This window comes from Lactuca virosa, chromosome 1 (genome assembly GCF_052849685.1).
Source record: "Lactuca virosa cultivar CGN04683 chromosome 1, Lactuca_virosa_CGN04683_v6, whole genome shotgun sequence".
Taxonomy (NCBI): Eukaryota; Viridiplantae; Streptophyta; class Magnoliopsida; order Asterales; family Asteraceae; genus Lactuca; species Lactuca virosa.
The window spans coordinates 35403220-35428783 of NC_136426.1; the positions used below are offsets into that span (position 1 = coordinate 35403220).

General features: G+C 41.1%; 1 protein-coding gene across 2 annotated transcripts; it reads left to right on the forward strand.

Moving 5' to 3' along the window:
- The first annotated feature begins 18014 nt into the window (after positions 1–18014).
- Positions 18015–25174, forward strand: LOC145168884 (exocyst complex component SEC3A-like). 2 transcript variants are annotated; one of them, XM_079087567.1, is made up of 25 exons: positions 18015–18344; positions 19818–19888; positions 20028–20108; positions 20198–20265; positions 20347–20449; positions 20543–20694; positions 21332–21449; positions 21540–21644; positions 21723–21824; positions 21909–22046; positions 22133–22261; positions 22369–22449; positions 22520–22594; positions 22673–22846; positions 22929–23073; positions 23170–23228; positions 23314–23484; positions 23558–23637; positions 23735–23816; positions 23914–24011; positions 24088–24196; positions 24288–24356; positions 24504–24587; positions 24678–24767; positions 24880–25174. In XM_079087567.1, the coding sequence occupies exons 1-25, from the start codon at positions 18167–18169 to the stop codon at positions 24988–24990; spliced, it is 2673 nt and encodes an 890-aa protein (XP_078943693.1). In that variant the 5' UTR covers positions 18015–18166; the 3' UTR covers positions 24991–25174. The 2 variants fall into 2 exon arrangements, with proteins under 2 accessions (XP_078943693.1, XP_078943739.1); XM_079087613.1 differs by having other exon boundaries at positions 18016–18344; positions 24522–24587.
- The last annotated feature ends 390 nt before the right edge of the window (positions 25175–25564 follow it).

The following is a 25564-nucleotide window of genomic DNA, read 5'->3' on the forward strand; positions in this document are numbered from 1 at the left end:
ATATACACAAGATTCATCTTCACTCCTAGAAAAGCCAAATTCTTTGACTTTCTCATCAAAGCAAAGATTCCATCTGCGAGGTGCTTGCTTTAACCCATAAATGGATTTCTCAAGCTTACACACTTTATTAGGGTACTCTGTATTGACAAAACCCTCTGGCTGACTCATGTAAACATCCTCAGCCAACTTTCCATTAAGGAAAGCGGTTTTGACATCCATTTGCCATATTTCATAGTCATGAAATGCATCTATGGCTAACAGAACCCTAATAGACTTAATCTTGGCCACTGGAGAAAATGTCTCATCATAATCAACTCCCGGAGTTTGTGAGAAACCCTTTGCAACCAGTCGTGCCTTATAAGTGTGTACATTACCATCCATGTCGGTCTTCTTCTTGAAGATCCATTTGCACCCTACAGTCTTACGACCTGGTACATTCTCAACCAAGTTCCAAACTTGATTGTCATACATGGACTATATCTCGCTGTCCATTGCCTCTTTCCACTTGGCTGACTCAGGGCCTGCCATGGCTTCCGCGTAACTGTTAGGTTCATCCAGACCTATCAGTGTCTCATCATTGATAAGTGTATCACCTTCCGTAGTAATATAGAATCCATAGTAATGCTCAGGTGCATTCCTAAACCTTGTGGAACGCCTCAAAGGTACAGACTTGTCAATTGGCTCAACAGAAGTTTCCTCCTCAAGTTGAGTGCTAGGGTTTGAAGTTCCTTCACCACTTGACTCTTGAATTTCTTCAAGGTCAACTTGCCTCCCACTGTCTCCTTGGCTTATGAACTCTCTCTCTCGAAAGAAAGCCCTCCTAGCTACAAAGACCACATTCTCACTAGGTCTGTAGAAGAGGTAACCAAAGGATTTCTGTGGGTAGCCGATGAAAATACACCTCTCACTTAGAGGTTCGAGCTTATCATGAGTCTCGCGTCTCACGAAAGCCTCGCAACCCCAAATCTTAATGTGGTCTAGTTTGGGTACTTTACCAGTCCACATCTCATGAGGAGTTTTGGCAACTTTCTTTGTGGGAACTAGATTAAGGATATGTGCGGCAGTCTCTAAGGCATACCCCCAAAATGAGATTGGTAGCGAAGCTCGACTCATCATGGAACGAACCATATCTAACAAGGTTCGATTACGCCTCTCAGCTACACCATTCAACTGCGGTGTCCTGGGAGGTGTCAATTGTGAGACAATCCCACATTCCCTAAGATAGTCGAGGAACTCTGAACTAAGATACTCACCACCTCGATCGGATCGAAGCATCTTAATGTTCCTGCCCAATTGATTCTCGACTTCCTGTTTAAACTCTTTAAACCTCTCAAAAGTCTCTGACTTATGCTTGATTAAGTAGACATATCCATATCTACTGTAATCATCAGTAAAAGTCAAATAATAACGATTAGCATCCCTTGTGGCATGTTTGAAGGGCCCACATACATCCGTGTGTATAAGATCCAACAAACCTTCACCCCTCTCACAAGAGCCTGTGAAGGGTGACTTTGTCATTTTTCCAAGTAAGCATGATTCGCAACTATCATCTGACTTTAGGTCAAATGACTCCAATACTCCATCCTTTTGGAGTTGGCCTATGCGTTTCTTGCTTATATGTCCAAGACGACAATGCCATAATGATGCTTTATCCAAGTTATTATCATTAACAGAATCAATACACAATACATTATTTCCTAAGTTATCAACCACAGATACAGTTTCATACACACCATCACAAGGTAATGCTTTAAAATAAAGAACATTATTAAAGAAAGCATTAATCGAACCAACTTCATTATCAAATGAAAAGGTGAAACCTTGTTTATACAATGCATGAAAGGAAATAATATTTCTTGCCATTTCTGGCGAATAACAACATTTATTCAAATCTAAACTAAACCCACTACTTAGCGATAAAGTATAAACTCCAATCTTGGTGACAGGTAAAGCTTTCCTATTCCCCATGATTAAGTTTATTCTTCCATGCTCCACATTCTCACTTCTTCTTAGTCCCTGCAAATCAGAACAGATATGAATACCACAACCGGTATCAAGGACCCAAGAGTTAGAATGGGGTGAGTTATTAGATAAGATAGTGTAAATACCTGCATGGTTGGGTTTAACTTTCCCATCCTTCACATCTTGCTGGTACTTTGGGCAGTTCCGCTTCCAATGTGACTTTTCATGGCAATAGAAGCATTCAGCCTCTTTAGGGTCAGAAGAAGGAGTGACAAAACCTTTCTTGGTTCCACTTGAAGAAGAGCCATCAAGGGTCCTAGCCTTGGTACCCTTCGAAGAGCTCTTCCTCTTCTTCCCTCTACCTTTCCCGATTGCCAAAACCGGGGTGGAGTTTGGAGTAGGAGTGTTAACAACCGACTTACCCTTAAGACCTGTTTCTGCGGTCTTGAGGAGTCCCTGAAGTTTGCTGAGTGTGACCTCTTCCTTATTCATGTGAATGTCATGCGGAATTGATCATAGCACGATGGTAAGGAGTGAAAAATGATATCTATTGCAAGCTCCTCAGGGAAGTTCACATTAAGCTTCAGCAACCGATCCACATACCTTTGCATTTTCTGCATGTGGCTCGTGACGGATTCCCCGTCCTTCATCATGGTTGTTATGATAGAGCATATGATTTCATACCTCTCTTGTCGTGCACTTTGATGGTATCTTTCCATCAGATCTTGGTGCATTTCAAAAGGGTAGAAGTCCTCATAGGACTTTTGGAGTTCCGCTGTCATGGTGGCCAACATGATGCATGCCACTTTTGTAGCATCCCTTTCATGTGCCCGGAAGTCAACAATCTCCTGGGGAGTTGCAGTGGTCTCATCAATCTCCTTAAGCTCCTTGTCAAGGACATATTCTTTGTCCTCGTAGCGGGTAATCATCCTGATGTTTCTGATCCATTCATTGAAGTTGGATCCATCAAAAGTGACTTTCCCACACAAGTTCATAAGGGTAAAGGAGCCATTAGGATTAGAGCCAGAAGCAGCATTGTTTGAAGACATCTGAAAGAAGAGAACAAGATTAGTTTAGATATTAAGAGAGTCCTTAATAAAACACCCAAATGTAATATTAAGGCTAGAATCCAATCACAATATATTATAACTTAGAAGAGGTATGCCGTAATCCAAGCTATAACATATTTGAAAAGTAGGTGAATGACGATTCACCAATTTCCACCATGAAAAACGAAATATAGATATTAGGTTTTTAATTGGTTCTTAGAAATTCCTATATTCTTTTGAGATTCAATGAACTTTTCAAATGCATGTTTCAATCTCGAGTGTGCCCTCCAAGTTTTGTGACTGGGATACCGAGGATCACAAAACGAGGTGTGAAGTAACCATGCAAATCACTTGGTACCCTCAAGGTTTATCACTCAATCGATGTGTCGGTAAACCACACACGCTCCACCGATGCTATGGTAAACCTTAAGTCACCCTTTACCTACCTTGTTAAGTCCAAGTTAGTGTGCCAGTTAACCACACACGCTCCACCAACGACTTAAACAAAGTGTAAAGTGTAATTTCATGGATTAGCACCTTATTCACATTTTCCTAAAGTAACTAAGATTGGGAATTTAATAAAAGCATTTAGTTACTTTATAATATTCATCATACTTTTAATGAGAATTTATAAGTCCTTGTCTTACCCGTTCGGCTAACGACCCTCCACCGATCAAGGAAGCGGTGGGTGAGAGTGGACACCCATTAAGTTACCATTTTATAGGCAACAACCTTATACCCCCCTTATAGACCGGCTTCGTGAATGAGGCGTACTAGCGGTAAGACGACTTGACGTTATACATATATATATTAGTAACTTATAATATTATAAAGTATAAGGGTTGAATTTTAACTTTTAAAATTCTAAGGGTTGGAACTAAAGTTTTAATCAAGACTTTACATGTTCCAAAACTTGAGGGCAAGTTTTGTAAACTTCCAAAACTTTTCATTTCTTATAACTTATTAATTAACTGAGTAATAAAAATGAAGACTCTTCATTTTTATAACTTTTGTGTTCTTTTAATGGCTTTAATAAAAGTGAGACTTTTGGTTTTCCATAACTTGAGGACAAGTTATGGACTCCATTAAAACACATTATGATCATGAATTAAACTACCATGAAGGTTACAAACAATTCCTATGATCATCTAATCTTCATAAGTTCAAGAACATGAATATGAACACTTTCAAGAATCAAAAATTACACTTAAAAAAAACTTGTAATTTTAATAATTGCCATTGTAAATGGATTAGCATAAACATTACACCATCTAAAACAAGCTTTAAAACATCAAAACAGTTTAGGGTAATGTTTCTAGTCCATTTCCAGCAACAAATGTGCAAACTTTCATACGAGCAGAAAACAGAAAAACGATTTTTTTTTTCAAGCTGTTTGCACACAAAAAAAAAACAACAAACGGACCAGACTCTGATACCACTGATGGGTTTTGAGCATTCTAACACTTCCTAAGTGTACATGCAACCCTAATAAACTTGGATCTATGTTTGTCTAATTATCATGCAAAGTTGAATTCCAAGGTTATATTCCTATCTAGCATACATGGGGAACAAATTTTAACTTGCATGAAAGATATAATAACTTACCTTGTTGCTTATGATCCTTGAAACCTTGTGAGCCTAGCACCCTAAGTGTGATGCCTCAAATGCTTCACACAACACCAAATGCTTTTGGAATGACTTTAGAGAGAATACACACTTCTAAAATCGGCCTAGCCCTCTTGTTTCTTATGTGTCACCAATTTTGGTGGAGAACATGTTGCTTATATAGTGTGTCACATCTAGGGTTACACCATGTAAACCCTAATGTGGCATGACTCTTCATTTCCATGACCCATGGGTTTGTAACTCCCATGGAGCCTCCATGGAGCATTCAATGGGTTTAACCCAACTTGATTATCCATGGAGCCTTTTAGCCCACTATACAAGTTATGGATGATTTACATGATCAACCCATATATTTAATTAGTCATCTTTTGATCACTTAATTAATCCTAGATTAATTCTTGATCAATACTAATTAAATAATACTATTAATATATTAGAACTTATAATATATTAATAAACCACAAGTGTTATTTCTCTCATTTAGTCTATCCAAATGCATGATGCCATGCAACCCAAATGGACCATGCCGGGTCGGGTCAAGTACATACCAGAAATAGTTATGGACTTAGACACCTTATCCAACAACCCCAACAAACTGGGGTGCGACATCTCCGTCCATACAACAGCTTGAAAGGCAGAGCGCCAATGCTGGAATGATAGTTTTTGTTGTAGGCGAATTCTGCAAGCGGTAGGTGGGAATACCAGCTCCCACCGAAGTCAATGACACACGCCCTCAACATGTCCTCGAGGGTCTGAATGGTCCGCTCGCTCTGACCGTCTGTCTAGGGATGAAATGTTGTGCTGAAGTGCAACCGCGTGCCCAGTTCCTCGTGGAACTTCTGCCAGAAACGGGAGGTAAATCTAACATCCCGGTCGGAGACAATGGAGACCGGAACCCCATGGCGAGCCACGATCTCGCGGACGTACACGTCGGCCAACTTCTCGGCCGATGAACTCTCCCGTATGGCCAAGAAAGGGGCACTCTTGGTCAATCGATTCACGATGACCCAAATGGCATCAAACCCCTTCGCCGTCCTCGGCAGCTTGGTAATAAAGTCCATCGTGATATGTTCTCATTTCCACATGGGAATCTCCAGGGGCTGCAGTTTGCCATGCGGCCTCTGATGCTCGGCCTTGACCATCCTACAGGTCAAGCACCTCTTGACGTACCAAGCGATTTCTCGCTTCATGCACGGCCACCAGTAGCTCAAACTCAAATCCCGATACATCTTGGTGGCCCCCTGGTGAATAGAGAAGTGAGACTTATGAGCCTCCTCCATGACCGTCTGTCTGACCCCACCAGACATCGGAACCCATACCCGACCGCATCCGGTCAACAAACCCCGGCTATCCTGCACAAACCGGGCATTCTCGCCCCTGATCCTCTCCAGTTTCCAGTTCTCTGGTCGCATGCCCTCCACCTGAGCATCTCTGATCAGACTCACAAGCGGAGAATCCACCTCTATCCTCATACATATAGCTGGGGTGGAAGTCCCATCTGACTTGAGGCTCAGAGCGTCCGCCACCACATTCGCTTTACCGGGGTGGTAAAGGATCTCGCAGTCGTAGTCCTTGACTACATCCAGCCACCTGCGCTGTCTCATATTCAGGTTCGGCTGATCCATGATATGTCTCAAGCTCTTGTGATCCGTGTATATGATACAACGGACCCCATATAGGTAATGTCTTCATATCTTGAGGGCGAAAACCACCACCCCCAACTCCAGATCATGAGTAGGATACCTCGTCTCATGCAGCTTCAACTGTCGCGATGCATAAGCTATCACCCGTCCCCTCTGCATGAGGACCGCTCCTAGTCCCGTGATGGACGCGTCGCAGAACACCACAAAATCCTCAACTCCCTCCGGAAGAGTCAAGACTGGAGCCTCGCATAGACGCTGTCTGAGGGTCTCAAACGCCCTCTGCTGCTCAGGGCCCCACCGGAAATCCACCCCCTTCCTCGTCAGACGAGTGAGGGGTACTACAATCTTGGAGAAATCCTGTATGAATCTCCGGTAGTACCCTGCCAATCTTAAAAAGCTCCTGATGTCCGAGGGAGATTTCGGAACCTCCCACTCCATAACTGCTTCGATTTTGGCCGGGTCGACCAAAATCCCCTCCTGGTTAGCGAGGTGTCCCAAGAACTGGACCTCTCGTAACCAGAACTCACATTTCGAGAACTTGGCATAAAGCCGTTCTCGCCTCAGAACTCCTAATAACTCTCGCAGATGTTCCTTGTGTTGCTCTCGAGTATTGGAATACACCAAGATATCATCTATAAACACGATGACCGAGCGATCCAGCATCGGTCTGCAGACCCGATTCATCAGGTCCATGAATACTGCTGGCGCGTTGGTGAGCCCAAACGGCATCACCACAAACTCGTAATGACCATAACGAGTCCGAAACGCGGTCTTCTCCACGTCCTCCTCTCTGACCCTGACCTGATGATACCCAGACCTCAAGTCTATCTTGGAAAACCATGACGCACCCTGCAATTGATCGAAAAGATCATCTATCCTCGGGAGTGGATAAAGGTTCTTCACCGTTAACTTGTTCAACTCCCGGTAATCAATGCATATCCGGTGCGAACCATCCTTCTTCCTGACGAAGAGTATCGGTGCTCCCCATGGAGAACTGCTCGGACGAATGAACTGCTTTCCCAGCAGCTCCTGCAGCTGTGATGACAACTCCTGCATCCCTGGTGGTGCCAATCAGTACGACGCCTTGGCGATAGGGGCCGCACCTAGCACTAAGTCGATCCTGAACTCGACCTGCCTCTCCGGAGGCATTCCGGGTAATTCCTCCGGAAACACATCAGTAAACTCTCTAACCACTGGATCCTCTAAAACTGGAGTTTGATCCCTGACCCGCGTATCCACCACATATGCTAAATAACCCGCACACCCGTGCTGAATGTACTGCCGAGCCCTGGAAGCCGAAAAGAACCCTGAACCCAACCTGGTGCCCTCGCCATATACAATCAGTTCTCCCCCACTTGGGGTTCGAACTACCACTCGCTGACCCTCGCAATCTATCATGGCACCAAAACGACTAAGCCAATCCATCCCTACGATCACGCACACCTCCCCCATGGGAATCGGTATCAAATCAATCGGAAAGGACACTCGGAAGATCTACAACTCGCACCCTCGATAGACCGAAGAAGCAGAAACTCCGTGTTTGTTGGCGATAGAGACTCGTAACGGACACTCTAGCTCGCCCACTTGCATACCAAACTCCCTACTGAAAGTCTGAGATACAAAAGACCGACTCGCCCCCGAGTAAAATAAAACCAAAGCAGGCAAGGAGTTCACTAAGAACGTACGTAACCACAGGTACAACGAATAAGCATAAAACAGACGTAATAAATGAGATAAAGGATAGAAACATACCCGCAACCACATCTGGTGCTGCCCTGGCCTCCTCTGCTGTAAGCTGGAAGGCACGCCCCTGAGCCTTCGGAGGCTCTGTCCTAACTGGCCTCCCATCAGTAATCCTCAATGTAGCCGGCGCTGGAGCCTGCGTCGGCCTGGCTGCGAGCTGCGGACAGTTGGTCTTCACGTGACCAACCTGATGACAATGATATCATATCCTCATATCCGATGCAGGGGCGGACTAGCGATAGTCCCTCGCATAGTGCCCCTCCCTACCACACTTGTGGCACCCACTACTCACTCGACAGGCTCCCGAATGACCCTTTTCGCACTTTCCACAAGTGCGGCCCTGCTGGCCCCCAACCTTAGAATCAACGGTCTTAGACCGCTTTGGCGCCGGCTGCGCCTGTGCCGGAGCCCGACCTTGTTCTCTCAGCTGTAACTCAATCTTAAGCTCCCGCCGCCTGGCGGCCTCCTATAACTCCAGAAGCGTATCACAACGCTGAGTCGCCACAAACTGTCGAATATCTGTCTTGAGTATGCTCAGATAACGGGTCATCTGAGCTTGCTCAGAAGCAAACTCCAGGCAGAACATCGCCCTCTCAGTGAACATACGAGTGATCTTCGTCACCGTCTCCCGATCCTGTCTCAACTCCTAAAACTCCTGAGCTAACCGTTCCCGCTCGACTCGAGGAATGTAGCGAGCGTGGAACATATCCCTGAACTGCTCCCAAGTAACAGCAGCCCTCTGCTCGTCTGAATATGACCCAGTCATCAACCTCCACCAGTCCTTTGCCCCGGACCTCAGCAAGTTCAGGGCACATCTGACCTTCTGGTCAACAGGACATAAGCATGTAAAGAAACATCCCTCCACGTCAGACAGCCACCTCATGGCTTTGATGGGGTCCTGAGTCCCATCAAAAGTAGGGGGCTTCGTGTTGTCGAAGTCCCGATACTGAAAACCCCGACCAACTCCCAACCCTGCTGCCGATACAGCTGTTGTAGCTGCTGCGGCAGCCGCCTTACTGAGGGCTGCATAGCGATCATCAAAATACTCCACCATAGCGGTCTTAATAGACCCGAACATCTCCGGCAACTCGGCCCGGAACAAAGCAGCGACCTCATCATGCAGGATCTCCCAGATCCTGTCATCTATCTCATCTGGCCGATAGTCTCGGGTGCTGTCGGCGCCCCCTGTCCGCTCTCTCCCTCTCCTGATCCTGATCCCGAACCGGATCCAGTCACAAAGCGCCTGGTCATCACCATTCTGTGACTTCCTTGCTACGCGTATGGGTCCTGTGCTTTCAGTAGTACGGGCCCATACTACCTTCCACACCTACCCATATTTGTCCCAAGTATCATCACAATGCCCTAACAATATACATAATCATAGCGAGCACTCAAGCCTCACTCCTAAAGGAAGGCTAAATACCTCGTAGTCGGCAGACTCATCCCAAACAACCTATCCATCCATGAAACTTCCACCAACCCTGCAGCGCTAGTGTATGCTAGCCATACATAACGCTGGACCCTATAGACTTTCGAATATCCAATCCTACCCTAAGCTCCCAATCAAACAAGAACAGAACATAAGGCCAAATAAAACATTCTCAGGCTATAAGATCTTAATTATGTACGGTCATGATGCATATACTAAGCAACTACAGTAATGATGTCAATTTCATATAAGGAAACCCTAGGCTATCAGGCATCATATAATCAGGCAATTCTATCATGTAATTCCTGAAGATCACTAGCCTAGTACTACTATGCTGTTCTAACATATCACAATATCAAATAACTGTATGGTATTTTGGGGTCTATCTGTGAGCTCCGGCTGATCGTACACTTGCATCCTCCTTTTATTATTTTGAAAACATTTTAAGAAAATCGTTTTATAACCTTGTCCTCAGTTTGAGACTGGAGACACGCGAGTGTTTTCTCCAATTCACTCAAACCAAGGCTCTAATACCAACTTGTAACATCCATAAATTTCAAGCCAAAATAAAACTTTTTTTTTTAACATTTCAAAACATGTGATTATTACAAACTTGTTTTCAAAATAGTATATTGTCAGAGTATCCCAGAATCAAATCATAAAATCATAAAATGTGAGGAGCGGTACGATCACGCCTTTGCCTTCCCGCGATCATCAAAAGTACCTGAAACAATAATCGATAAATGTAAGCTCGAAGGCTTAGTAAGTTACCCCCAAAATACCAACCTCATATAACCGTACTCATATCATATCAGCAAATACAGAATAGCATGCATAATGAGCCTTCAGCCTGACTGGACCGCCTCGCAGGCCTTCAGTCTATCTGGACCGCTCTCTGAGCCTTCGGCACGTCTGGACCGCCTCGTAGGGCCTTCAGCCTATCCGGACCGCTCGTCGGGCCTTCGGTCTGACTATCATACCCTCCTGGGTTTGTAGTCTATCCGGGCCGCCCTAGGTATGTTGGCCTTCAGCACAAAGCAGGACCGCCTCAACCCAAACCCCCAATCAAACAAACATGCGCACATACATATCATACGCTAGCATATATAACAGTCAACCGATCTAACAGATCAAATAGCATGGCACCATCCTATAACCAGGATACCGACCTAACCGGTCACTAATATAGCATCATCCTATGCCCATGATACTGACCTAACCAGGTCACTAACATATGTACAGATAATCATAACATAGCAACATCCTATAACCAGGATACAATCATGAAGGGCCGGCCTTTGTGCCGTAGACCCTATTGATATAGTGAGGAGAACTCACCTCTCAAGTGTCGTAGTGAAGTGATAAGCTCAACTCTCGGATCACCAACACGAACTCCTCCACCTAAAGTTACCACAAAACCCTTTTTCATAAATTTCCAGATTACCAAAAATACCCCAGAGGTCAACCGGTCAACCCTTGGTCAAAGTCCACGTCCACAGTCAAAGTCAACAGTCCATGTTGACCCAACTCGTCGAGTGCAGTTCACCGACTCGTCGAGTTCTTCCTGGACTCGAGAAGTCGTGAAATCCTAGGTTGACTCGTCGAGTTCCCCTATGACTCGTCGAGTTCATACGTGTCCAAAGGTTGAGAGAAACCTTAGCGGACTCGCCGAGTCTTCGATTGACTCGCCGAGTTCAAGGAAATCTTCAACGGACTCGCCGAGTTGTTCATCCAACTCGTCGAGTACATGACCATCTTCATGTGGCTCGCCGAGTTGACTATGCAACTCGCCGAGTCCCTTCAGACCTTCACCCATACAGACACTTTTTAAGCCATGCAGCGGCTCCATATTGCAGATCCAAGCTTCTAAGGCATGTTTATCACGTAAAGTTGCAAACTTTACGTGCACACATGACTCTAAAGGCTCTTAATGACAAATCCGATCTTATAATGGAGTTTTACACTCAAGGAAGGCTTCATACATGACCAAGCTCGAAACTTTATGAGTCTAGAACCCAAGAAGGGTCCAGATCTGAAGTTGCAACTTCAGATCTAGCCCATACACCACAATAACATCATAACCAAGCCAAAATAACCCTAAACTTCACCCAAATGAGTTCTAGAAATAAATGAGGTAAAGGTGACGACTTGATACCTTCAAATGATGCTAACTGAGGTAGATTTCTGATCCCTACAAGTTCCTTGCTTCAAGCCTCTTGTCCTCCAAGCTCTTCTTTTCAAAGATCCACCTTCCAAAGCTTAAAGCACACAAGAAGGAAACACCACACGGATTAGGGTTTTTCTGGACTCTCAAGGGATTGTAAAGAGGCTGAAGGAGGCTTATGATTCTTTAAATAGGGTGCAAAACCTCGAGGTTTACGGTTTCATCTGCCAGCTCCTACTCGTCGAGTCCCTTCTTGGACTCGGCGAGTAGGTCATTAAAACGTGTGGACTAACCCGCTGCTACTCAACGAGTAGGGAAACCAACTCGTCGAGTAGCCCTTGAAATCAAGGAACTTAATATTAAATCAATACCTGAGAATCGGGGTGTTACACCCCGATCTGGTTCCCTCGCCATATATAATCAACTCTCCCCCACTTGGGGTTCGAACCACTACCCGCTGACCCTCGCAATCAATCATGGCACCGAAACGACTGAGCCAGTCCATCCCCACAATCACGCATACATCCCCCATGGGGATCGGAATCAAGTCTATCGGAAAAGGTACCCCGAAGATCTCCATCTTGCACCCTCGGTAGATCGAAGAAGCAGAAACCCCGTGTTGGTTGGCGATAGAAACTCGCAACGGACACTCTAGCTCGCCTACCGGCACTCTGAACTCCCTACTAAATGTCTGAGATACAAAAGACCGACTCGCCCCCGAGTCAAATAAAACCAGTGCAGGTAAGGAGTTCACTAGGAACGTACCTAATCACAAGTATAACAGATAAGCATACAACAGATATAACCAATGGGAGTAAGGATAGAAACATACTAGCAACCACATCCGGTGCTGCCCTGGCCTCCTCGGCTGTAAGCTGGAAGGCACGACCCTGGGCCTTCGGAGGCTCCGCCCTGACTGGTCTCCCATCCGTGATCCTCAAGGTAGTCGGCGCTGGAACCTGTGCCGGCTTGGCGGCTAGTAGAGGACATTGGGCCTTCATATGGCCCACCTGCTCACAATGATAGCAAAGCCTGACTCCGGAAGTCGGAGTCGACTGCCTGCAATCCCTGGCCAAATGGCCCTGCTTGCCACATCGGTGGCACCCATTCCCTGTCCGGCACATCCCTGAATGAGCCTTCCCGCACTTTCCACAAGTGTGGCCTGGCTGTCCCCCAGTCCTAGTATCAGCGGTCTTGGACCTCTTTGGCGCCGACTGTGACTGTGTCGGGGCCTGCCGTTGCTCCCTCAACTGCAGCTCAATCTCCAACTCACGCCGTCTAGCGGCCTCCTACAACTCCAGAAGAGTATCACATCGCTGGGTGGCAACAAACTGACGGATGTCAGTCTTGAGCATGCTCAGATAACGGGTCATCTGAGCCTGCTCGGAAGCAAACTCCGGGCAAAACATCGCCCTCTCAGTGAACATACGGGTGATCTCCGTCACCGACTCCCCATCCTGTCTCAAACTCAGAAACTCCTGTGCCAAACGTTCCCGCTCGACCCGCGAAATGTAACGGGTGCGGAACATGTCCCTGAATTGCTCCCAAGTAACAGCAGCTCTCTGGTCATCAGTGTACGACCCAGTCGCAAGTCTCCACCAGACCTTGGCCCCGGACCTTAGCAGGTTCAGAGCACACCTGACCTTCTGGTCAGTAGGACACGAGCAGGTGAAGAAACACCCCTCCACATCTGAGATCCACCTCATAGCCTTGATGGGATCCTGCGTCCCATCAAAAGTAGGGGGCTTCGTGTTATTGAAGTCCCTGTACTGAAAAATTCACCCCGCTCCCCCTCCTGTCGCTGTTACAGCCGCGGTGGCTGCAGCGGCAGCTGTCTTAGCGAGGGCTGCATATCTGTCGTCGAAATACTCCATCATAGCGGACTTAATAGTCCCGAACAACTCCGGAATCTGACCCCGGACAATCTCGATCACCTCCTCGCGGATGATCTCCCTGACCCGATCCTCTGTCAACATTGGCCCCTCCTGGCCGATAATCTCAGGTGCCACTGGGGCCTCCTGATCACCCTGTCCTGATCCTGTTCCGGACCCCGTTGTGAAACGCCTCGTAACTGCCATTCTGAAACATAACAGGAGGATATCAGACAATCCGCATAAATAACCGGGAACCAACTCCCGACTAATCCCTGGGGGTTGTGACTTCCTTGCTACGCGTATGGGTCCTGTGCTTTCAGTAGTACGGGCCCATACTACCTTCCACACCTACCCATATTTGTCTCGAGTATCACCACAACACCCTAACAATATACATAAACATAGCGAGCACTCAATCCTCACTCCTAGAGGAAAGCTAAACGTCTCACAACTGACCTACCGGTCCCACACAACTCACCCATCCATGAAACTTCCACCAACCCTGCAGGACTAGTGTATGCTAGCCATACATAACGTTGGACCCTATAGACTTTCGAATATACAATCCTACCCTAAGCTCCCAATCAGACAAGAACATAACATAAGGCTAAATCAAACATTCTCAGGCTATAAGATCTTAATTACGTACGGCCGTGATGCATACACTAAGCAACTACAGTAATGATGTCAATTTCATATAAGGAAAACCCTAGGCTATCAGGCATCATACAATCAGGCAATTCTATCATGTAATCCCTGAAAATCCTTAGCCTAGCACTAGCATGCTGTTTCAACATATAACATAATCAAATAACTGTATGGTATTTTGGGGGCTACTTACTGGCTCCAACTGATCGTACATCCTGCATCCTCATTTACTTATTTTGAAAACCATTTTAGAAATCATTTTGAAAACCTTTCCTTGATTTGAGACTGGATTCACACGCATGTTCCTCCAATTCACTCAAACCAAGGCTCTGATACCAACTTGTAACACCCATAAAATTCAAGCCAATTTAAAACTTTTAAAACATTTCCAAAACCATTAATCATTACAAAACTTGTTTTCAAAATGTACCATATCAGAGTATCCCAGAAACAGAGTTATAAAAAGTGAGGAGCTGTACGATCACGCCTTTGCCTTGCCACGATCCCCTGATCTACCTGAAACAATAAACTGAAACTGTAAGCCCGAAAGCTTAGTGAGTTCCCCCAAAATACCCATACCCGAAACAATACACGTATAGTCATAAACAACATACTATGGGTCCAGTCAACCATCAGGTTGGAATACCCCAGGCCCTCAACCATCCGGTTGGAATGCCAACATACTATGGGTCCAATCATCCTCGGGATGGAATACCCCAGGCCCACAACCAATAGGTTGGAATGCCCATATACTATGAGTCCAGTCATCCTCGGGATGGAATACTCACGGCCCACAACCAACAGGTTGGAATGCCCAGGTCTATTGGCTTTCGCACAAAGCAGATAAGCCTCAACTGCCAAACAAACATGTGCACGTATAACAAACAATAACATAACAGTCTATAGACAATACTTGATCTAACGGATCATACCACATAACACATAATACCATCCTCTCTACCAGGATGCCGATCTAACAGGTCATACCGCATATCATACAATATTATCCTACCCTCTAGGATACCGATCCAACAGATCATACTAGCATATCATAACGATATAGCAATCCAAAGGGCCGGCCTTGGTGCCTTAGACCCTTGAGTATAGTGAGGATAACTCACCTCACAATGTCGCACTGAAAATGATAGGCTCAAACTCTCGAATCACCAACACGAACTCCACCACCTATAGTTACCATAAAACCCTTTTTCATAAATTTCCAAATTACCAAAAATACCCTAGAGGTCAACTGGTCAACCCTTGGTCAAAGTTCACGTCCACAGTCAAAGTCAACAGTCCATGTTGACCCAACTCGTTGAGTGCAGTTCACCGACTCGTCGAGTTCTTCCTGAACTCGAGAAGTCATGAAATCCTAGGTTGCCTCGTCGAGTTCCCTTATAACTCGTCGAGTTCATACGTGTCCAAAGGTTGAGAGAAACCCTAGCCGACTCGCCGAGTCTTCGACTGACTCGCCGAGTTCAAGGCAATCTTCAACGGACTCGCCGAGTTGTTTATCCAACTCATCGAGTACATGGCCAACTTCATGTGGCTCGCCGAGTTGACTATGCAACTCGCCGAGTCCCTTCAGACCTTCACCCATACAGACACTTTTTAAGCCATGCAGCGGCTCCATATTGCAGATCCAAGCTTCTAAGGCATGTTTATCACGTAAAGTTGCAAACTTTACGTGCATACATGGCTCTAAAGGGTCTTAATGACAAATCCAAGCTTATAATGGAGTTTTACACTCATGGAAGGCTTCATACATGACCAAGCTCGAAACTTTATGAACCTAGAACCCAAAAAGGGTCCAGATCTGAAGTTGCAACTTCAGATCTAGCTCATACACCACAATATCATCATAACCAAGCCAAAATAACCCTAAACCTCACCCAAGCGAGATCTAGAAAGAAATGAGGTAAAGGTGACGACTTGATACCTTCAATGATGCTAACTGAGGTAGATTTCTGATCCCCACACTTTTCCTTGCTTCTAGTCTCTTGTCCTCCAAGCTCTTCTTTTCAAAGATCCACCTTCCAAAGCTTAAACACACAATAAGGAAACACCACACGGATTAGGGTTTTTCTGGACTCTCAAGGGACTGTCAAGAGGCTGAAGGAGGCTTATGATTCTTTAAATAGGGTGCAAAACCCCGGGCTTTAGGGTTTCATCTGCCAGCTCCTACTCGTCGAGTCCCTTCTTGGACTCGGCGAGTAGGTCATTAAAACGTGTGGACTAACCCGCTGCTACTCGACGAGTAGGGCAACCAACTCGTCGAGTAGCCCTTGAAATCAAGAAGCTTTATATTAAATCAATACCTGAGAAGCGGGGCGTTACATAAAACAGTTGGGCTAATAAATATGAGCTAAACATATTTACAACATATTTGACAGTAGGACACCTTGGTAGTTAGAATGAAAGGTAGAGACCGAATACTCAAGCTTGATAAAAAATTTGTGAAGAGTGAAATAGGAAGGTCTTTGTGGAGAACCCAAATACTCAAGCTGAAGTGTCAAGGGTATGTGGAGAACCCGAATTTGTCCGGGCGACTTTGTCTCCAACAAGATTTACATCAATCTCACCATATTTCATATGTTGATATTAGACTGGATTGTAGAAGAGATACTACACTCAGATTATCATAGTCGGCAATGGTGGCTTTCCTGAGAGGGGAATAAAGTTTGTGGAGAAGGTTACATAGGCAACATGTCTCGGCTACGATATTAGCAACGCCTCCATACTTAGTTTTGGCACTAGAGCGAGATACATTAGTTTGCCATTTTGACTGACTAGGATAAATTGTTATCTTCGAGAAATCATACATGGTCGAGTGGTAGAGTTGTAGGCGAAAATTTATAGTGTCGTGAGCATAACGCAAAATACATTTGAGATCATTCAAGTGAGGCTCCTGCGGATCATACATATATAGACATATATGTCAGACGATATATGAAATATCTGATCTAGTGAACATGATATACTACCAATAAGGTTGCAATATAAATCTGGATATGAAGCAGAGTCTCGATGTGGTCAAGCTTAGACTGCGTGTCTGTAGGTATTTTGCAACTTGGGTTGCAGTTCAGCATGTTTGCCCGTAAAAGCAGTTCAAGGGGCTAGTTTACTGAGATAAAGTAGTCGATCTTTGTCACGGGTCGTTGATATAACAAGTCATTGAGATTAATCATGGCAAACTTGTTTGAAAGCGATAAGATCGGTGGATGACACGGTGAGAACAATGTCATCAATGTACAAAAGTAAGTAAGCCAATGTATCATCTCTTTGAAAATGAAAAGTGAGGAATTACATTTCCTATGAACAAATCTCATGATAGTAATCAAGGTTTTAAAAAGATTGTCATGACTCCAAGGCTTTATTTGACGTCACGTTTTAACAAAATGCCGTCTTAAATCATACATGTATATAAAAATAAATGATAGTAGAATATATATATATATATATATATATATATATATATATATATATATATATATATATATATATATAAATTCCGTCTTAAATCACGCTTTACAAATGACGTGGTTCGCCATGACTCGTAAAAGCTTAAGGCTTAACAATTTTTGACAAGTTCACACCTAGTTTTATTTAGAACCATGGTTGTAATACATTTTGCAAACGATTGAAAAGTGAGGAATCAAATATATATGTGTTAGAATTATGAAAAACTTTCAAAACAATAATCAATTCCCAACTTATTCGTAAATGGTATGTTCCATTTTGGCATTTTCATTTATTTGTTTTAAACTGGAAAAGGTTTGTATTTCTTTTTTTTTTTTTTTTTTGGCCGATACTAGAATTTAGGCTAAAGAACTGAACCATGTATATCTTCCGATTTCAACAAAGACGACTTCTAAAATAAAAAAATTGACCAAAACTGAATTTCATGTGATTAGTAAAAGGTAAAATCTTCTTCAATCGTCAAGTCCCAAACTGTAGAACAAAGTTCATTTATCTTGCTCCGAGATCTGGTCATCATCTTCCGTAAGAGGAGAGGTAAGCAGGAAGAAATGGCGAAATCGAGCGCCGATGATCTGGAGCTCCGGCGAGCCTGCGAAGCTGCAATTGAGGGCACCAGCCAGAAGGTTGTATTGTCGATCCGCGTCGCAAAAAGCCGTGGTGTTTGGGGTAAGACGGGCAAAATCGGCAAAGGTCAGATGGCTAAGCCTAGGGTTCTTGCAATCTCCAGTAAGCTTTTTCTTCACATCTCTATTTGTTTTCCTTTATCTTTACTTTTTGATTCAATCACCGGTTGCTGACAATAATAATCTGTTTGGGACGATGTGGTGCCGGTTTCTATATTGTAGTGTTTATTAGTTCAGTTGATGATTTACTTAGCCAATTGGTTGTTGCTGCCACTTGATGCACTTCATACTTTTCGAGAACTTGTGGATCTTTAATTGAACTTAGGAATTTTGTTAATGACGCTAATTGAGCAATTCATTGGTGCCACTACAGTTATTTGATTCTAGAGGTGTAAGCATAAGAATTCAAGAAAATACGCTGTACTGATTAGGGCAGAAAGCTAATTACATAGTCGTTGGTGAAGTCAGGATTGAGGTGGATAACATAAACATGTTAAAAATGATGGAATTTATCTAGAAAAGAGTTGTCTGCCTTGGGCTTAGTGATCAAGAGAACAGTCCTATGAAGAAACTAAAAAATGAAGGATAAATCACCAAAAAGATCAATGTATTTCCAATCGAGCTAACAATGCAAATATCTTGTGCTTTTTAAACGACTTTGATGATTTTTAATATACGATTGTCCAAAGACTCCATATGTGGGATATCATACATGTTATGTGACAATGTGGCATGCCATTTTGGGTTTGAGAGCCTTATTGTTCTAAATTAGAAAAACAAAAGTTATGAGGTCTAACAATAATAAACAAGAAGAACGTACACAGTAACAACTAGATACCATATTTATCTCAAGGTCATCACTGATCCTACATTTTTATATGTTTTTGCATACATAGTAAAAGAAGTTACCATACTACACATGATCAGGCCATATAATAGAGGCTCATTCTGCTGATTAAGATCATCAAATATAAAGTAGTTAATTTTACATAGGTAATCTTTATAAGTGACAATATGATAAAGAAAAACATTAGTTACTACTTACTACATGTAGTCATCTTTGTTGTTACAATGGTAGTGAGTAGTGACCATGATCAATTATTCAGTGGTTAGCTAGATCTTCCTATAATGCCCCTTTTTTGTATTTTCTAGAAACCGATGTATGTCCTAATGGCATAATTAAAAGCATCTGATATAAATAACGATAAGATTCCTATATTTTCCTTTTTTCGGAGAGCTACCATGATAAACTTACTTATACATAAGTCAATAGGTCAAGTTATTTAATAAGAATCATAAACTATGTAAGACAATTATGAAGATTTAGCAAATGATAAGGTCAAGGTCAAAGTCATACACATCAATTTGCTTTGTAACATACAACGTAAGTTTTTATAGAATTTGATTTAAAATAATAAATGTATAAAAAATACCGAATAGAAACATAAATAATGATATAGATTTTTAAATATTTTCTGGTTCCTATCATCTCCCTACTCTCCAAGTTGATTGCATGACCACAAAATAATAGTCATTTTGTTTAGTTTGGTCAGTTAACTGTTTGTGGTTAATGCAGCAAAAGAAAAAGCTCAACAAACCAAGGCTTTTCTCCATGTCTTAAAGTATTCAAATGGAGGAGTCCTTGAGGTACATAACACACTTTTCCTTCTTCCTCTCAATCTTATTCTACCTAAATCCATGGACATCATTTTCATTTACAGGATAAGTTATTTGGTTTTGTTGCTTGAAATGTATTTATTATTTTTATTTCTAAAACTATGTTTAGCCTGCAAAATTATATAAGCTGAAGCATCTTTCAAAGGTGGAGGTTTTAACTAACGACCCTAGTGGATGCACTTTTATGCTGGTAATTCTTCTTTTATACCAAATTAATCCATCACATTACATTACACAATCTTCTCTTTAACTTCCTTAATTTTCTAATCCTTTTTCTAGGGTTTTGATAATCTTAGAAGCCAGAGTGTTGCTCCTCCTCAATGGACCATGCGAAACATAGACGACAGGTATTCTTCCCTCAACCAGAATACCAAAAAAAAAAAAAAAATTAAAAATCTATAAATTCTAATGTATTTTTTAACATTTAGGAACCGTTTGTTGCTCTATATATTAAACATATGTAAAGATGTGTTGGGCCGTTTACCAAAAGTTGTGGGTATTGATGTGGTGGAGATGGCTCTTTGGGCCAAGGTATTTCTTTATTTAATATTTACTTTGGATATACATAATTTACTTTATCTTCTATTACTACATATAATGTAGCTTTTTTTCATACTTGTATAGGAAAATACACCTGTAGCGCCTAAGAAGAGAAACATTGAAGATGGGCCCACCACAGAAACAGATGTGGTTTCAGAAAGTGACATGAAGGTTACAGTTGAAAAAGAACTTGTGTCTCAAGCAGAAGAAGAGGACATGGAGGCTCTTTTAGGCGTGTGCGTATACTATATTACTATTATACTATATACAAAACAATGATTTTTTTTTTCTAGTATATTAATTACCGGGTAAATTACATCTTTTGTCCCTGAGTTTATCTGATTTTGCAATTTTGGTCACCAAAAGTTATCACTTGCAATCGTGGTCTTTATTTGAAGGTTTTGGTACCGTTTTTGGTCATGTTCCAAGTAAAATGACTATATTTTTTATTCCAAAATTGAAAAAATCAGTTATACCCAGAGACCAAAAATAGTCATTTATTTGGATCATGGACCAAAAACGTTATAAGAACCTCAAATAAAGACCAAAATTGCAAGAGAAACTTTCTGGGGACCAAAATTGCAAAAATAATTAGATATACTCAGGCGTCAAAAATGTAATTTTCTCTTACTAAAATTACACCATCGACCTTTTTCCCACTTGAAAAAAAAAAGACTGCATAACATAGTCAGTAAATTACAAAAACGGCCCCTGTGGTATAGTGAAAATCACAAGGGCAGTCCAAGTTTTGATTTCGTTACATGGGAATCCTCATGGTTTCAATTTGTTGCAAGTTTGGTCTCTACCTCTGACTCTGTTAAAAATCAGAAGAGAAATTTGTCAAAATGACCATTTTGCCCCTTGTGTTTCCAGATATGTGATGGGTATTGGGGAAGCGGAAGCCTTTTCTGAACGTTTGAAACGTGAGCTTCATGCTTTGGAAGCAGCAAATGTACATGCCATTTTGGAAAGCGAGCCTTTGGTAGATGAGGTAAAAACCTTTAACTATTTTTAAAAAATTATAAATTTTCCACAATTTGTACCATTTATTTATTATAGTTTTATTCTTCTTGTGTTGCAGGTTTTGCAGGGGCTTGAGGCAGCCTCAATCTGTGTTGATGACATGGATGAATGGCTCGGGATTTTTAACGTTAAACTTAGACATATGCGAGAGGACATTGAATCAGTATGCGTATATATTTTATTTTTCTTTTCAAAAAAATATGAAAATACTTAAAAAGTTTTAAATTGTTTAATGTTTCAGATAGAAACACGAAATAACCAGCTGGAAATGCAGTCGGTAAATAATAAAGCTTTAATTGAGGAACTGGATAAGCTTCTTGAGAGACTGCGTATACCTTCAGAGGTTAGTTATTAAGCTGAAATTATATATATTATTTTTAAAAGAAAATTATAATAAGTCTAATAATTGTATCTATCTTTATTCCAGTTTGCAGCATGTTTGACAGGTGGCTCATTCGATGAAGCTCGCATGCTTCAAAATATTGAAGCATGCGAATGGTTAACAGGCGCTTTACGTGGCCTTGAGCCACCTATTTTGGATCCAAGCTTTGCAAATATTAGAGCGGTATTTATTATTTAAATTTATTTTTGTCTTTTTCTTTCAGTATTCTCAAATATTTTTTTATATGTTATAATAATATTTTCCTACAGGTCAGGGATAAGAAGGCAGAACTTGACAAATTGAAAACCACTTTTGTTCGAAGAGCTTCCGAGTTTTTAAGAAACTATTTTGCTAGTTTGGTTGATTTTATGATAAGTGATAAAAGTTACTTCTCTCAGGTTTGACAATTAAAAAAAAAAAAAAAACTACTTTTTTCTTATTTATTTTATAATTCTTTAAGGAATTGGAATCAAGAACATTGAATTTTGGTGTTTTGCTTGGACAGCGGGGGCAACTAAAGAGGCCGGATCATGCGGATCTCAGGTTCAAATGCAGGACTTACGCCCGCCTCTTGCAACACTTGAAGGTCAATATTTTTTTAAAACAACATTTAAAAAAAAAATTGTGTTAAAATTTTGTTTATTTATTATTTGCAGAGTCTTGACAAAAATTGTTTAGGTCCTTTGAGGAAAGCTTATTGCAGCTCTCTTAATCTGCTTTTAAGGCGTGAGGTATGTTCAACTAGTTAGTATAATTCATTCATACAAATTTAAATAAATATTAAAAAAGTTTAAAATTATTTTTTCTAGGCACGTGAATTTGCTAATGAGCTTAGAGCAAGTACAAAAGCATCAAGAAATCCAACTGTTTGGCTCGAAGGTTCAACTGGCTCAAATCAAAATGTAAACAATGCAGATACTTCCACTGTTTCTGAAGCTTATGCCAAAATGCTCACCATATTTATCCCACTCCTTGTTGATGAGGTTTATAATATAATTCTTCTTCATTTTTTTTTGTTTATTTTAGAAGAAAGTTTTTAAATTGATTTATTCATTTCGTTTACAGAGTTCTTTTTTTTCACACTTCATGTGCTTTGGAGTTTCTGCACTGGCTCAACCAGGAAGTCCTGCAAATGGCAATAAATCAAACGAGGACGATTTAGGCATTATGGACATCGATGATAATGATGACAACAACAACAACAACAAAAGTAAAAATAAAAAACAAAAAAGTTCAATTCATTTTCATTTTTCCACATAATTTATATACTGTTTGTTGTTGACCTTTTATATTTGAAATCTTGTAGGTATATCAGAGCTAGGGGCGCTAAACGAATCACTTCGTGATTTGCTTGATGGAATCCAAGTACTTAATCTTTCCTTTTAATATATTTTTTTTTTTGTTCAGTTTAAGATTTTTGTTTTTTAAATATATGTTGATTTTTTTTCAGGAGGATTTTTATGCGGTTGTTGATTGGGCATACAAGATTGATCCTTTGAGATGCATATCAATGCATGGAATAACAGAAAGATATATTTCTGGTCAAAAAGCAGATGCAGCTGGATATGTTCGCCTCCTGCTTGATGCTTTAGAAGAAAGAATCACTGCACAATTTACACGCGTAAGTTTGACTTTTATGTTGACCATTTTAAAATTTTAGAATCCACCTCTAAAGTTTTCATTTGTATATATAGTTTGTAGATGAAGCTTGTCACCAAATAGAAAGAAATGAACGAAATGTCCGACAAATGGGCGTCTTGTCATACATTCCCAGGTAAAAAAAAATGTTTTCTTAAAATATAATTCCAATTGGGTACTAAAATATTATTAATGTGGGGTAAGATTTATTTAATTTCATTTTTTGTGTGCAGATTTGCAACACTTGCTACACGAATGGAACAGTATATCCAGGGGCAGTCTAGGGATTTGGTTGATCAAGCATACATTAAGTTTGTAAGTATTTAAACAGAATTCTTTTTAAAGATAGACCTGTTATAATTTTATTTTAGAATATTGATTTATTTTTATATATAATTTATATGTATGGTAGATTGGGGTGATGTTTGCAACTCTGGACAAGATTGCTCAGACAGATCCGAAATATGCTGATATTATACTTTTGGAGAATTATGCTGCGTTCCAAAATAGGTAAAATGGTAATTTTATGATATTATGATTATACGGTAAATTACGATATTAACCTTGTTTTTGACTTGACTTACAGTTTGTATGACCTGGCGAATGTTGTGCCGACTTTAGCTAAATTCTATCATCAAGCAAGTGAATCTTATGAACAAGCTTGCACACGCCATATCAGTGTCATTATATATTATGTAAGTAAACTGAATTTACTTTTATTTAAATTGAAACTGAAAATTTTCGACTTTTAGTAATTGTATTTTACTATTTTATAAAATTTTGCAGCAATTTGAGCGACTTTTCCAGTTTGCTAGAAGAATAGAAGATTTGATGTACACTATCACACCTGAAGAGGTTAGTTAGTGCTTCATAGATTGCTCTGCAAATACTTTCATTATTCTTCCTGAAAGTAATTTTTATTTCTATAATTGGGGTAGATGTTTCAAAGTATAATGTCCAATTAATAAAAAAAAAAAACTAACAGTACAATGCCTTAATAAGAATAAAAAAAATACACAGATTCCTTTCCAGCTTGGACTGTCAAAAATGGATCTTCGGAAGGTGGTGAAATCAAGTTTATCAGGAGTAAGTAATTAATATTTACATGATAATATATTGTTTAGTTTTACTTTTATTAGAAAAAAAAATGAGGTTTTTTTGCATACACACACACAGGTGGACAAGCACATTGGTGCAATGTATAAAAAGCTTCAGAAAAATTTGACCTCCGAGGAATTATTACCTTCACTATGGGATAAATGCAAGGTATTTATTTTTGTTTTTCTGAATTTTTACTAAAATAAATGGGTGCTTTAAAATCTGATGAAATGAAATGATATGATGATTGACTTATATAATTAATTTATTACACTGGCAGAAAGAATTTTTGGACAAGTATGAGAGCTTTGCTCAACTTGTGGCCAAGATTTACCCGAGTGAAACCATTCCATCTGTTACTGAAATGAGAGACCTTTTGGCAACTATGTAAATTTGTGTCTTCCCCTTCCCTTCCCTTGTTTGTAAGTTAAGTTTTATTGTAACGCATCATTTTCAGGGTTTTTTTTGGTTGTACTTATTGGATTTTGATTATACATACAAAACATGGTGGTTTAAGGCTTAATGTTGTTAAAAATCAGCCAATGATCTAAGAGCTTCACGCTAGTCTTTCACAAGTTGTTTTTACTATTAAAAGTCCCTTTAACTTTATTTTTTACTTCAGCCATATGAAAATTATAAATGTATTTCTAAAAATTTCCTCAAGATTCAAGAGCTTTCAAGAGGTATTAAGAAGGTGGTGGAATGGCATATAGTATTAAAGGGTTGTGTAGAATTTTCCCTGTAATAGTCTAAGATGGTTTATTCATTTACTTGGGTCCTTGTATCACATGGGGACTCAAGTATATATAGGGCGTTGCCTTTGTTTGTAAATGAGTCCTCAATTTTTGTACTTCTTTCTTGTAAACGTTCTTAGAGTAATACAAGTCTAAAAAAATAATTTTACGACTGAGTATGATTTAGTTAGTCTATAACTAGAGGCAGGGCGGTCCATTGGTTTTCCATGC